This window comes from Scyliorhinus torazame, chromosome 21 (genome assembly GCF_047496885.1).
Source record: "Scyliorhinus torazame isolate Kashiwa2021f chromosome 21, sScyTor2.1, whole genome shotgun sequence".
Taxonomy (NCBI): Eukaryota; Metazoa; Chordata; class Chondrichthyes; order Carcharhiniformes; family Scyliorhinidae; genus Scyliorhinus; species Scyliorhinus torazame.
The window spans coordinates 112,835,461-112,850,800 of NC_092727.1; the positions used below are offsets into that span (position 1 = coordinate 112,835,461).

General features: G+C 48.2%; 1 protein-coding gene across 1 annotated transcript in view; it reads left to right on the forward strand.

The window, feature by feature from the left end:
• The window catches only part of LOC140398513 (ceramide synthase 6-like), a 53,614-nt gene that overhangs the window by 25,890 nt on the left and 12,384 nt on the right, over positions 1–15,340 (forward strand). The window contains 1 exon segment of the mRNA XM_072487282.1: positions 12,484–12,576. Within this exon segment, the coding sequence (XP_072343383.1) occupies positions 12,484–12,576 (93 nt within the window).

Sequence of the window (15,340 nt, forward strand, 5' to 3'; positions counted from 1 at the left end):
GGGTAGGCCAGCATTTATTGCCCATCCCTAGTTGCCCTTCAGAAGGAGATGGTGAGTGGTCTTCTTGAACCGCTGCAGTCCGGGAGCTGTTGGCACACCCACTGTGCTGTTCGGGAGGGGGGTTCTAGGATGTTGCCCTAGCGGCAGTGAAGGAACGGCAATATGTTTCCAAGTTGGGGTGGTGAGTGATTTGGAGGGGCACCTCTAGGTGGTGGGTTTCCCAGATATCTGCTGCTCTTGTCCTTCCAGATGCTAGTGGTCATGGGTTTGGAAGTTGCTGTGTACAGAACCTTGGTGAGTTACTGCAGTGCATCTTGTAGATGGTACACACGAGTGGGATTATTTGTGGGAGGTGTTGAGGAGATTTGGTTTTGGAGAGGGGTATGTTAGATGGGTGCAGCTGTTGTATAGGGCCCCGATGGCGAGCGTGGTCACGAATGGGCGGGGATCTGCATATTTTCGGCTCCATAGAGGGACAAGGCAGGGATGCCCTCTGTCCCCATTATTGTTTGCACTGGCGATTGAGCCCCTGGCGATAGCGTTGAGGGGTTCCAAGAATTGGAGGGGAGTACTTAGAGGATGAGAAGAACATCGGGTATCTTTGTATGCGGACGATTTGTTACTATATGTGGCAGACCCGGTGGAGGGGATGCCAGAAATAATGCGGATACTTGGGGAGTTTGGGGATTTTTCAGGGTATAAATTGAACATGGGGAAAAGTGAGTTGTTTGTGGTGCATCCAGGGGAGCAGAGTAGAGAAATAGAGGACCTACCGTTGAGGAAGGTAACAAGGGACTTTCGTTACCTGGGGATCCAGATAGCCAAGAATTGGGGCACATTGCATAGGTTAAATTTAACGCGGTTGGTGGAACAAATGGAGGAGGATTTCAAGAGATGGGATATGGTATCCCTGTCACTGGCAGGGAGGGTGCAGGCGGTTAAGATGGTGGTCCTCCCGAGATTCCTCTTTGTGTTTCAGTGCCTCCCGGTGGTGATCACGAAGGCTTTTTTTAAAAGGATTGAAAAGAGCATCATGGGTTTTGTGTGGGCCGGGAAGACCCCGAGAGTGAGGAAGGGATTCTTACAGCGTAGCAGGGATTGGGGGGGGCTGGCACTACCGAGCCTAAGTGAGTATTATTGGGCCGCTAATATTTCAATGGTGAGTAAGTGGATGGGAGAGGAGGAGGGAGCGGCGTGGAAGAGATTAGAGAGGGCGTCCTGTAGGGGGACTAGCCTACAGGCTATGGTGACAGCCCCATTGCCGTTCTCACCGAGGAACTACACCACAAGCCCGGTGGTGGTGGCTACACTGAAGATTTGGGGACAGTGGAGACGGCATAGGGGAAAGACTGGAGCCTTGGGGGGGGTCCCCGATAAGAAACAACCATAGGTTTGCCCCGGGGGGAATGGATGGGGGATATGGAATGTGGCAAAGAGCAGGAATAACGCAACTGAAAGATCTGTTTGTGGATGGGAAGTTCGCGAGTCTGGGAGTGCTGACCGAGAAATATGGGTTGCCCCAAGGGAATGCATTCAGGTATATGCAACTGAGGGCTTTTGCGAGGCAACAGGTGAGGGAATTCCCGCAGCTCCCGACACAAGAGGTGCAGGACAGAGTGATCTCAAAGACATGGGTGGGGGATGGTAAGGTGTCAGATATATATAGGGAAATGAGGGACGAAGGGGAGACTATGGTAGAAGAACTAAAAGGGAAATGGGAAGAAGAGCTGGGGGAGGAGATCGAGGAGGGGCTGTGGGCAGATGCCCTAAGCAGGGTAAACTCGTCGTCCTCGTGTGCCAGGCTAAGCCTGATTCAGTTTAAGGTATTACACAGGGCGCATATGACTGGAGCACGGCTCAGTAAATTTTTTGGGGTGGAGGATAGGTGTGCGAGGTGCTTGAGAAGCCCAGCGAATCATACCCATATGTTTTGGTCATGCCCGGCACTACAGGGGTTTTGGATGGGGGTGACAAAGGTGCTTTCAAAAGTAGTGGGGGTCCGGGTCGAACCAAGCTGGGGGTTGGCTATATTTGGGGTTGCACAAGAGCCGGGAGTGCAGGAGGCGAGAGAGGCCGATGTTTTGGCCTTTGCGTCCCTAGTAGCCCGGCGCAGGATATTGTTAATGTGGAAAGAAGCCAAGCCCCCGGGGGTGGAGACCTGGATAAATGACATGGCAGGGTTTATAAAGCTAGAGCGGATTAAGTTTGTTCTAAGGGGGTCGGCTCAAGGGTTCACCAGGCGGTGGCAACCGTTCGTCGAATACCTCGCAGAAAGATAGATGGAATGGAAAAAAGGCTGCAGCCCAGGATCGGGGGGGGGGGGGGGGGGGGGGGGGAGGAGGAGAGGAGGGGGGGGGGGGAGGAGGAACCAGAAGGACTCTCAGGGTTGTTAATATATACTGTATAATATGTATAGGTCGTTGCTACAGATAGTTAAATTATATTTTTGGAGAGTGTTACTTGTGATAAGGCAGTTGCCAATTAGGGTTAGTTTTCATTTTTGTTATTTATTATTTATTCATTTTTTTGTTTTTTTTTTGTTTATAAAATAGGTCATTGTTATTTGTGTTGTTATAATATTGTGTAAAGGATGCACAATGTACTGTGTTGGTTGACCAAAAATTTTCAATAAAATATTTATTAAAAAAAAAGTAGATGGTACACACGGCTGCCACCATTTGTGGAAGGGGTAGGAATCGAGCGGGCTGCTTTGTCCTGGATGGTGTTGAGCTTCTTGAGTATTGTTGGAGGTACACTCATCCAGGCAAGTGGAAGTATTCCATTACACTCCTGACTTGTGCCTTGTAGATGGTGGACAGGCTTTTTGTTGGGGAGGGGGGTGGAGGGGAGTTAGAGGTCTACACATACTCCCATTCAGCAGTGGCTCACTGGATAGTAATTGGAAGTAGGAACTGCTCGGTCCTGCTACTCGCCTGCCTCGAATTCTGAGGCCAAATGTACCATACCTACTGCTGTTTTTCCAGCTGAGCTCAGCTGTCTCCAACCAGACAAGGACTTAACGAGTCTACATGTCTTTCTACAATATCAGGGAGTAAATCTGCCAATCAAGCCACCTTTAGAGTATCACTAAGAGCAGTGCTAACATAAAATATGTTTTAAGAGATACGATTTAAAACAAGAGCCGGAGATAGCTTCATTTTTCAAATATTGATCCCCGTTTCTCCTCTTGCCTCTACATAACTTCAATAACTGTCTTCATTTCTTTCTTGCACAAGATTACATAGGATATGCAACACAGAAACAGACCTTTTGTCCCAACTAAACCATGTTGAACCAGTGCCTCCTCTTATCTTTCCTCATCCAAATCTCTCATTGACCATAACTCTCAGGAACAGAAGTAGGCCATTCAGCCCATCGAGTCTGCTCCACCATTCAATGGGATCATTACAGATCTGATGTGATAATCTTCAACCCCGCCTTATCCCCAAAATCCTTTATTCCCTTACTGATGAGAGATCTGTCTATCTTAGCCTTGAACTTGCTTAATGACCCAGCCTCTACAGCCTTCTGCAGTAACGAATTCCATCGATTCACCGCCCTCCAACAGAACAAAATCCTCCTCATCATTGTCTTAATTGAGCAATACCTTTCTCTGAGATTATGCCCTCTGGCCCTTGACTCTCTCACAACCTCAGTATCTACCCTGTCAGCCCCCTGAGAATCCTATAGATCTCAATGAAGTTGAGTCTTGTTCTTCTAAACTCCAATGAGTACAAGCCCAACCTTCCTAACCTCGCCTCATCAGAAAACCCCTCCATAACCGGGATCAACCGAGCGAACCTTCTCTGGACTGCCTTCAATGCCAGTACGTCTTTCCTTCAAGATTGTAACCATCTATTCCTTTCTCCCTCATATGTCTGTCCAGCCTCTCCTTAAATGCAATTATACTATTCACTTAACTACAGCCTGTGGTGATGGGTTTGACATTCTCACCATTCTTTGGGTGAAGAAGTTTCTTTTGAACTCCCTATTGGATGTCTTTTTAAAAAAATATATATTTTATTAAAGTTTTCAAACACAATTTTTCCCCCTTACAAATCAACAAAAACGGTAACATGATAACTGATATATAACATTGTTTAAATAATATAGTAAACTAACCAAATAACACAAAATAATGCTCCCGCTAACCCCCTCACCCCATCTAGAACACAAACAATTTACCCCCCCCCGGGCTGCTGCTGCTGGCTATCTATTTTCCCCCTAACGTTCCGCTAGATAGTCGAGGAACGGTTGCCACCGCCTGGTGAACCCTTGAGCCGATCCTCTCAGCGCAAACTTCATCCGCTCCAGTTTTATGAACCCTGCCATATTGTTTATCCAGGCCTCCACGCCGGGGGGTTTCGCTTCCTTCCACATGAGTAAAATCCTGCGCCGGGCTACTAGGGACGCAAATGCTACAATATCGGCCTCTTTCGCCTCCTGCACTCCCAGCTCATCCGCTACCCCAAATATAGCCAACCCCCAGCTTGGCTTGACCCGGACCTTCACCACCTTCGAGATCACTCCCGCCACTCCCCTCCAATACCCCTCCAGTGCCGGACACGACCACAACATATGTGTGTCGTTCGCCGGGCTTCCCCCGCACCTCCCGCATTTGTCCTCCACTCCGAAGAACCTGCTCAACCTCGCTCCCGTTATGTGTGCTCTATGTAGCACCTTAAATTGGACCAGGCTAAGCCTGGCACACGAGGAAGAGGAATTTACCCTACTTAGGGCATCAGCCCACAAACCCTCCTCAATCTCCTCCCCGAGCTCTTCTTCCCATTTTCCCTTCAGTTCTTCTACCAGCTCCTCACCCTCTTCTCTCATCTCCCGGTATATTTCGGACACTTTGCCCTCCCCGACCCACACCTCCGAAAGCACCCTGTCCTGGATCCCTTGCGTCGGGAGCAGCGGAAATTCCCTCACCTGTTGTCTCGTGAATGCTCTCACCTGCATATACCTAAAGATATTCCCCAGGGGCAGCTCATACTTTTCCTCTAGCGCTCCCAAGCTCGCAAACGTCCCATCTATAAATAAGTCTCCCACTCTCCTAATTCCTGCCCGGTGCCAGCTCTGGAACCCTCTGTCCAACCTCCCTGGGGCAAACCTATGGTTGTTCCTGATCGGGGACCACACCGAGGCTCCCAACACACCCCTCTGTCGCCTCCATTGCCCCCAGATACTTAATGTTGCCGCCACCACTGGGTTTGTGGTAAACTTTTTCGGGGAGAGCGGTAGTGGCGCCGTCACCAGCGCTTTTAAGCTCGTTCCTCTGCAGGACGCCATCTCCAGCCTTTTCCACGCCGCCCCCTCTCCCTCTATCATCCACTTACGAATCATCGCCACGTTGACGGCCTAGTAGTAGTCGCCCAAATTCGGAAACGCCAGTCCCCCTCTGTCTCTGCTACGTTGCAGGAACCCCCTCCTTACCCTCGGGGCCTTCCCTGCCCACACGAAGCTCATGATGCTCCTATCTATTTTTTTGAAAAAGGCCTTAGTGATCAATATAGGGAGACATTGGAACACAAATAGGAACCTCGGGAGCACCATCATCTTAATCGCCTGCACCCTGCCCGCCAGTGACAGCGGCTGCATATCCCACCTTTTGAAATCCTCTTCCATTTGTTCCACCAGCCGAGTCAGCTTGAGTCTGTGTAAGGTTCCCCAGCTCCTGGCTATCTGACTCCCCAGGTATCGGAAGTTTCTTTCCACTCTCCTTAGCGGCAGGCCATCTATCCCTCTACTCTGGCCCCCAGGGTGTATCACGAAAAGCTCACTCTTTCCCATGTTAAGCCTATAACCCGAGAAATCTCCAAACTCCCTCAATATCTGCATGACCTCTGTCATCCCCCCCACTGGATCCGCCACATACAGCAGTAGGTCATCCGCGTAGAGTGACACTCGATGTTCCTCTCCCCCTCTAACCACCCCTCTCCATTTCCTGGAGTCTCTCAGCGCTATGGCCAGTGGTTCATTTGCCAGCGCGAACAGTAATGGGGAGAGCGGTCATCCGTGTCTTGTTCCCCTATGTAGTCGAAAATACTCCGACCTTTGCCGATTTGTGACTACACTTGCCATTGGGGCCCCATAGAGGAGTTTAACCCAGCTGACAAACCCCTCCCCGAACCTCCTCAGCACCTCCCATAGATACTCCCACTCTACCCTATCAAATGCCTTCTCTGCATCCATTGCCACCACTATCTCTGCCTCCCCCTCTGCTGGGGGCATCATTATCACCCCCCAATAGCCGTCGCACGTTGACATTCAATTGTCTCCCCTTTACGAACCCTGTCTGATCTTCGTACACCACCCCCGGGACACAATCCTCTATCCTCATTGCCAGCACTTTTGCCAGCAACTTGGCGTCCACATTTAGGAGTGAGATAGGCCTATAAGACCCGCATTGCAGCGGGTCTTTATCTCGCTTCAAGATTAGTGATATCGTCGCCTCCGACATTGTCGGGGGTAGGGTCCCCCCTTCTCTGGCCTCGTTAAAGGTTCTTACCAGCAGCGGGTCCAACAAGTCCACATATTTTCTATAAAATTTCAGGTCCCGGGGCCTTCCCTGCCTGCATGTTCCCCAGCCCTTTGGTCACCTCGTCCACCCCAATTGGCGCCCCCAGGCCTGCCACCTCCTGCTCCTCCACCCTCGGGAACCTTAGTTGGTCCAGAAACTGCTGCATCCCCTCTTTTCCCTCCGGGGGTTGGGACCTATATAACCTCTCATAAAAGGTCTTAACCACCTCATTTAACTTCCCTGCTCTCCGCACCGTGGTTCCCGTTTCATCCCTAACTCCCCCTATTTCACTCGCCGCTGTCCTCTTTCAAAGCTGGTGGGCCAACAGGCGACTCGCCTTTTCCCCATATTCATATCTCATCCCCTGTGCCTTCCTCCACTGTGCCTCTGCCCTCCCTGTGGTCAGCAGGTTGAACTCCGTCTGGAGTCATCGCCTCTCCCTGTATAGTCCTTCGTCCGGGGCCTCCGCATATTTTTTATCCACACTCAAAATCTCCCCCAGTAATCTTTCCCTCTCTTTGGCCTCTGTTTTCCCCTTGTGAGCCCTGATGGAGATCAACTCTCCCCTGATCACCACCTTCAGCGCTTCCCATACAACCCCCACTCGGACCTCCCCATCATCGTTGGCCTCCAGGTACCTTTCGATACATCCCCGCACTCTTCCGCAGACTCCCTCATCCGCCAATAATCCCACATCCAGTCGCCAGAGTGGACGCTGCTCCCTCTCCTCTCCTAGTTCCAGATCCACCCAATGCGGGGCATGGTCTGAAACAGCTATGGCCAAGTACTCCGTTCCTTCCACCCTCGAAATCAGTGACCTTCCCAAAATGAAGAAATCTATCCGGGAGTATACCTTATGGACATGGGAGAAAAAGGAGAACTCTTTGGCCAGCAGCCTAGCAAATCTCCACGGATCCACTCCCCCCATTTGGTCCATAAACCCCCTAAGCACCTTGGCCGCTGCCGGCCTTCTTCCGGTCCTGGATCTAGATCTATCTAATCCTGGGTCTAGCACGGTGTTAACGTCCGTCCCCCCCCTCCCCCCCCATTACCAGGTTTCCTACCTCCAGGTCCGGGATGCGTCCCAGCATCCGCTTCATAAATCCCGCATCATCCCAGTTCGGGGCATGTACGTTGACCAGCACGACCTCCATTCCCTGCAGTCTGCCACTCACCATCACATACCTGCCCCCGCTGTCCGCTACAATGTTCCTAGCCTCGAACGACACCCGTTTCCCCACCAATATGACCACCCCTCTATTCTTTGCGTCCAGCCCTGTGTGGAACACCTGTCCCACCCATCCTTTCCATAACCTAACCTGGTCCGCCACCTTCAGATGCGTCTCTTGAAGCATGGCCACGTCTGCCTTCAGTCCCTTTAAGTGCGCGAGCACTCGGGCCCTCTTAAACGGCCCATTTAGGCCTCCCACGTTCCACGTGATCAGCCGGACTGGGGGGCTGCCCGCCCCCCTCCCCTGTCGACTAGCCATCACCCTCTCTGGGCCAATCCCACATCCCGCTTCCGCGCACCCAGGCGTCCCCCCCGCTAGATCCCCATCTAGCATGGTTACTCCCCCCATATTGCTTCCGAAAGTCAGCTGACTTCAACTGACCCCGGCTTCTCCTGCTCTCTCCTTGACCCCCCCGTGTGAGGAACTCCCATCCTCCTTGCGCCTATCTTCCCGCCATCATCGCTCTGACACGGGAAAAAGAAAAAGAAACCCCGCGCTTTCTAGAACCATCCCGCCGCTCATGGCGCAGCTCCCCCTACCGCCCCATTCCCATTCCCCATCCCCCGCCTGTGTCTCTTCTTCTCCCCCCCCACCGGCGCCCACATTTCTCAGTGTCCCCCCCCCCTCCCCAATTTACATCTCTATATACATCAGCATTTTCGTTTCCCCTCCAACATCAGTCCCTCAGTTCTGGTCCAGTTTCTCATTTTGAATGAAGGTCCATGCTTCTTCCGCCGTTTCGAAATAGTAATGTCTATCCTGGTGCGTGACCCACAATCACGCCGGCTGCAACATCCCGAACTTCACTTTCTTCTTGTGCAGCACCTCCTTGGCTCGATTGAAACCTGCCCTCCTCCTCGCCACCTCCGCACTCCAATCCTGATACACTCGTATCACCGCATTCTCCCATCTACTACTTCGTACCTTCTTGGCCCATCTCAGAACCACCTCTCTGTCATTGAAGCGGTGAAATCGCACGATCATCGCCCTAGGTGGTTCTCCAGCCTTTGGTCCCCTCGCAGGTCTCCTTCCACTTCCAAGGGCCCGAGGGGGCCTCAGCTCCCATTAGCGAGCGTAGCATCGTGCTCGCGTAAGCCCCGCCGTCAGCTCCTTCCACTCCCTCGGGGAGACCCATGATCCGGAGGTTCTTTCTCCGTGATCTGTTTTCCAGGACTTCAATCCTTTCGATGCACTTCTTATGGAGCGCCTCGTGCGTCTGCATTTTCACCGCTAGGCCCAGGATCTCGTCCTCGTTGTCCGTTACCTTCTGCTCCACCACACGGAGCTCTATCCCCTGGGCCTTTTGTGTCTCTTTAAGCCCCTCGATTGCCTGTAGCATCGGGGCCAGCACCTCCTTTTTTTAACAGCTCGGCACACCATCTTAGAAACTCATCCTGGTCCGGTCCCCATGTCGCCTGGGCTCCCTCCGCCGCCATCTTGCTCCTTTCTTCATTCTGCCGCTGCCCTCGAGGATTCTCTGAGATCTGGCCACCGCCGCCGATATTTTTCTTTTCAGCTGGGGGGGACTCCCTGTTGCCTCACCCCACACCGGGTTTCGGCCCGAAAGAATTTCCCGTTGGGGCCCTTAAAAGAGCCCGAAGGTCCGTTCGAGCTGGAGCCACCGAAACGTGCGGCTTAGCTGGTCATCGCTGCAACCGGAAGTCACCCCTATTAGATATCTTGGTGACTATCTTGTATTGATGGCCTCCTGATTGTGCTCTACCCCACGAAAGGAAACATTCTCTCCGTATCCCCTTAATCAAAAACTTTCATAATTTTAAATGCCTCAATTAGGTCAGCCTTCAGCCACTTTTTATCCCAAGAGAAAAGTGACCCGGTCTGTTCATTCTTTCCTGATGTATATCCATGCATTTCTGGTATCATTCTTGGAAATCGTCTCTGCACCATCTGTAGTGCCTCCACATCTGTAACCATGATGTGGAGATGCCGGCGTTGGACTGGGGTGAGCACAGTAAGAAGTCTTACAACACCAGGTTAAAGTCCAACAGGTTTGTTTCGATGTCACTAGCTTTCGGAGCACTGCTCCTTCCTCAGGTGAATGCGGCCTCAACCGGGACCTGGGATTCATGTCGCATTACATTCATCCCCCACCATCTGGCCTGCGAAATCCTACCAACTGTCCTGGCTTGATACAATTCACACCTCTTTAACATGGAGTTACCCCATCTCTGGATCTGTAAAGATTTAATCGCCTGCTGATGCTCGTATTCCAAGCATTGTCTGGCAACTTTGAATCTGTCTATATATATATATATATGTTTCTGGAACATACCTCTTCATTCACCTGAGGAAGGAGCAGTGCTCCGAAAGCTAGTGACATCGAAACAAACCTGTTGGACTTTAACCTGGTGTTGTAAGACTTCTTACTGTCCACATCTGTAAGTATTGTATATTTCTCCACATACATATAGATAACTATTACTTCAAAGAAATTATTTTTATGTATTTATTAATTCGTTGATTTTTTTTCTCTCTCCCATTTAGGCGTAGTGCATGCTATATTATATTAACAAACTCAACAATTTTAGTTGCACTTGTAGCTTTGTTTTTGTGAATACACTGTCAATCTATGCCTACTTTATGACAAAGTGACCTTCAAAGATAACATATCGATTTTTGATTTTCTGCTGATCAGTCTGCTCGTCCAACAAGTTTGACCAGCTCCAACCTTCCAACTATTCTTTCAGGTCAAACCAAATTTCTTTCACCCCACAAATCCAATCGGAGAGAAGCTTCAGGTTCCCATTTGGAAAGATAATCTCAGACTCATTTTGTTCCCACTCCACCCGGTTGTTTAAACTAACACACAAAATACATTTAATAAGAATACAGTGAAACCCATTAGACATGGCAGCAAGTAGTTAGTAAATTTTTCAAGTTATTTTCAGAATAGAATGTACGTTGCTGGGTATAATATTTAAACATAGATGAGAAGTGGGAAGAACTTCTTGATTAAAATTGTAGCCAAATGGCAAATCTGGTTTTATTTGCTTGTGGCAAGGCAAGAATAAATTAGTTTCTTAAGATATATGTCTGATAATGCACTTGCTCACTGGGTGAAAAATTCCATTTATCCAGCTTTGTCCACTTTGACCAGATGTGTAAAAAGACTGAGTGACCATGTGTTATTGTAAAAATGGGTTAGTGTCCAGCTCAGTTGATGCGGTGCAATCAAGTCCTCATTTTACCAACCATTACTGTCCTAGAAATTATGAGCTTGGCCAGCTTCAGTCCAGATCCACGTGTGCGCACAGCAACAGCACAAAACCACCCATAATTGGCACAGAGAGCCACAACTCTGATGTGGAAATCAACAGCTTGATGTGGAAAGCAACAGCTTCATTGATGAAGTATGTTTAGAAAGGAAAAAAAGCTTGCATCATTACGGAGTCTAATCTCATCACATAAGAAAGAGCACAAGGACTAGGAGTAGGCAATTCAGCCCCTCCAGCCCGCTCCGCCATTCAGTACAACCATGGCTGACCTCATCTCTGCCTCAACTCCACTTTCCTGCCCATTCTCCGTAACCCTTCAATCTGTCTATCTCCTCAAATTTACTCAATGTCCCGGTATCCACCGCATTCTGGTGTAGTGAATTCTACAGATTGACAACCCTTTGAGAGAAGTAATTTCTCCTCCTCTCTATTTTAAATCTGCTAACCCTTATCCTAAAGCTGTGACGTCTTGTTCTAGATTGCTCAACAAGAGGAAATATCCGCTCTATGCCTACTTTCTCAATCCCCTTTGTCATTTTTTACGCCTCAATTGGATCTCATTCTTTTAAATTCCGGCAAGTATAGGTCTAAACTGCTCAATGTCTCTTCCTAAGCCAAGCCCCAGATCTCTGGAATCAATCTAGTGAACTTCCTCACATCAGGACTTCTTGAATCTCTCATCCGAAGTATGGCACCTTCAATGATTTGACATTTCCGCAGAAAAGCATGAAAACGCCAACTTAATTCTGATAATTATAAATGTCAGAACGAGGGCTCAGCCATCCAGGACTGAAATGAATAGAGACCCCTTCACCCAGAAACCTGGAACCTCCACAGTCCTCGACCCCCCCGTGTGGGAACAAACCATCCGTCGTTAAGTAAGTTCACAATTCAAATTGATGGACCCTTGTCACAAAGATTAAAGGCTGAATTCTCCGCCGTCGGCATTCTCCGTTTTGCCGGCAGCCCGGGGGGGTTTCAGACGGCGTGGGGCTGCCCCAGAATGGGAAACCCCATTGACCAGCCAGTGAATCGGAGAATTCCAACGGTGTGTCGCACCAAAACTCTGGTGCGGCGGGATGGAGAAACCTGCCCTAAATGTTTTTCAGTCAAGTTTTGGAAACTGTCCAAGTTCTACATAACCAGATGTCAAACAAAAACTGAACAGAACGATGGGTGATTTAGTGATTATGCTTTACAATCAATGGTAACATAAGCCTGTTCTTTAATTCGGTTTGTTTCTGGCAGGCATCTTTTTTGCCTGTTCAGTAAAGCAGGTTTATAAGTTCAGGAGCAGTGTGGGATGTCATCAGGTGGAATTTGTGTGAATTTCCTGCCAAGTGGGCACAGTGTAAAAATAAAACCCTGTGGTTTGGCGAGCATAATGATTGAATGCCTTTTGTGTCTGCCTGTTGAAAAAAAAATTGGCATCACTCAGAGGAAAATTGCTTGATGCAGATAGTTACATCCTGTCTTTTTCCCTTTTCCGCAGGAACTTTCAAATGAAGTCTACATACATTACATGATGGAATTTGCTTTCTATGGGTCTCTGATATTTTCACAGTTTTTTGATGTTAAAAGAAAGGTAAGCCTCTGGCCACGTGATGATGTGCAGGCACTGGCATCAATAAAGTCACTCTTCTAAACCCTGGTGGAAACAAACCCAGCCTTTCCAACCAATCTTATCTGATCATTATCATATTGCTAATTGTGGGACTTTACTGTGTGCAAATTGGATGCTGCATTACAACACTGCCTACATTTCAGCAGCACCTTTTTGACTGTGAAGTGTTTTGGGATGTCCTATAATCGTGAGCAGCACTAAATATATATAATTATAAACAAAATACTAAATGCTAATGTATTGGAAATTAGTGACTTATGAACACAAAATAGGTGGGACAGTAAGTTGCAGTGAGGAAGTAAGAACCTTACAAATGGATAGAAATAGGTTAGTAGAGTGGGCCAAAATGTGGCAGATGGAGTTTAACGTGGATAAGTGTGAGGTCATGCATTTTGGTCGAAAAACTGGAAAGGCAACTTATTATCTAAATGGGGAGAGACTTTGGGGTCTCCAATGCAGAGGGATCTGGGTGTCCTTGTGCATGAGTCATGGAAATTGAGCATGCAGGTGCAGCAGATAATAAGGAAAGCAAATGAAATGTTGCCATTTATAGCAAAAGGAATTGTGCAATAAAGGTAAGGAAGTGTTGTTGCAATTGTGCAAGGCATTGGTAAGACTGCACCTGGAGTATTGTGCACAGTTTTGGCCGCCTCATTTGAGGAAAGATGTAGTGGCATTGGAGGCAGTTCAGAGGAGGTTCACTAGATTGATTCCAGAGATATGGGGTTTGTCGTATAAGGAGAGATCGAACAGTTTAGGCCTATACTCTCTACAGTATGAGAGTAAACTTGCTCAGAATATAAAAACAGATAGTAAAAGTTTCTACAAATATATAAAACAAAAAAGAGTGGCTTAGGTAAATATTGGTCCTTTAGAGGATGAGAAGGGAGATTTGATAATGGGAGATGAGGAAATGGCTGAGGAACTGAACAGATTTTTTCGGTCGGTCTTCACAGTGGAAGACACAAATAACATGCCAGTGACTGATGGAAATGAGGCTATGACAGGTGAGGACCTTGAGAGGATTTTTATCACCAAGGGGATAGTGATGGGCAAGCTAATGGGGCTAAAGGTAGACAAGTCTCCTGGCCCTGATGGAATGCATCCCAGAGTGCTAAAAGAGATGGCTAGAGAAATTGCAAATTCACTCGTGATAATTTACCAAAATTCACTAGACTCTGGGGTGGTCCCGGTGGATTGGAAATTAGCAAACGTGTTTAAAAAGGGAGGTAGGCAGAAAGCGGGTAATTATAGGCCAGTGAGCTTAACTTCGGTAGTAGGGAAGATGCTGGAATCTATCATCAAGGAAGAAATAGCGAGGCATCTGGATGGAAATTGTCCCATTGGGCAGACGCAGTATGGGTTCATAAAGGGTAGGTCGTGCCTAACTAATTTAGTGGAATTTTTTGAGGACATTACCAGTGCGGTAGATAACGGGGAGCCAATGGATGTGGTATATCTGGATTTCCAGAAAGCCTTTGACAAGATGCCACACAAAAGGTTGCTGCATAAGATAAAGATGCATGGCATTAAGGGGAAAGTAGTAGCATGGATAGAGGATTGGTTAATTAATAGAACGCAAAGAGTGGGGATTAATGGGTGTTTCTCTGGTTGGCAATCAGTAGCTAGTGGTGTCCCTCAGGGATCAGTGTTGGGCCCACAATTGTTCACAATTTACATAGATGATTTGGAGTTGGGGACCAAGGGCAATTGTCCAAGTTTGCAGACGACACTAAGATAAGTAGTAAAGCAAAAAGTGTAGAGGATACTGGACTTCTGCAGAGGGATTTGGATAGGCTAAGTGAATGGGCTAGGGTCTGGCAGATGGAATACAATGTTGACAAATGTGAGGTTATCCATTTTGGTAGGAATAACAGCAAAAGGGATTATTATTTAAATGATAAAATATTAAAACATGCTGCTGTGCAGAGAGACCTGGGTGTGCTAGTGCATGAGTCGCAAAAAGTTGGTTTGCGGTGCAACAGGTGATTAAGAAGGCAAATGGAATTTTGTCCTTCATTGCTAGAGGGATGGAGTTTAAGACTAGGGAGGTTATGGTGCAATTGTATAAGGTGTTAGTGAGGCCACACCTGGAGTATTGTGTTCAGTTTTGGTCTCCTTACTTGAGAAAGGACTTACTGGCACTGGAGGGTGTGCAGAGGAGATTCACTAGGTTAATCCCAGAGCTAAAGGGGTTGGATTACGAGGAGAGGTTGAGTAGACTGGGACTGTACTCATTGGAATTTAGAAGGATGAGGGGGGGATCTTATAGAAACATATAAAATTTATGAAGGGAATAGATAGGATAGATGCGGGCAGGTTGTTTCCACTGGCGGGTGAAAGCAGAACTAGGGGGCATAGCCTCAAAATAAGGGGAAGTAGATTTAGGACTGAGTTTAGGAGGAACTTCTTCACCCAAAGAGTTGTGAATCTATGGAATTCCTTGCCCAGTGAAGCAGTAGAGGCTCCTTCATTAAATGTTTTTTTAGATAAAGATAGAGAGTTTTTTGAAGAATAAAGGGATTAAGGGTTATGGTGTTTGGGCCGGAAAGTGGAGCTGAGTCCACAAAAGATCAGCCATGATCTCATTGAATGGTGGAGCAGGCTCGAGGGGCCAGATGGCCTACTCCTGCTTCTAGTTCTTATGTTTAGAAGAATGAGGGGAGATCTAACTAATTGAGGTTTGCAAGATGCTAAAAGGTCTGGATAAAGTAGACGTGGAGCT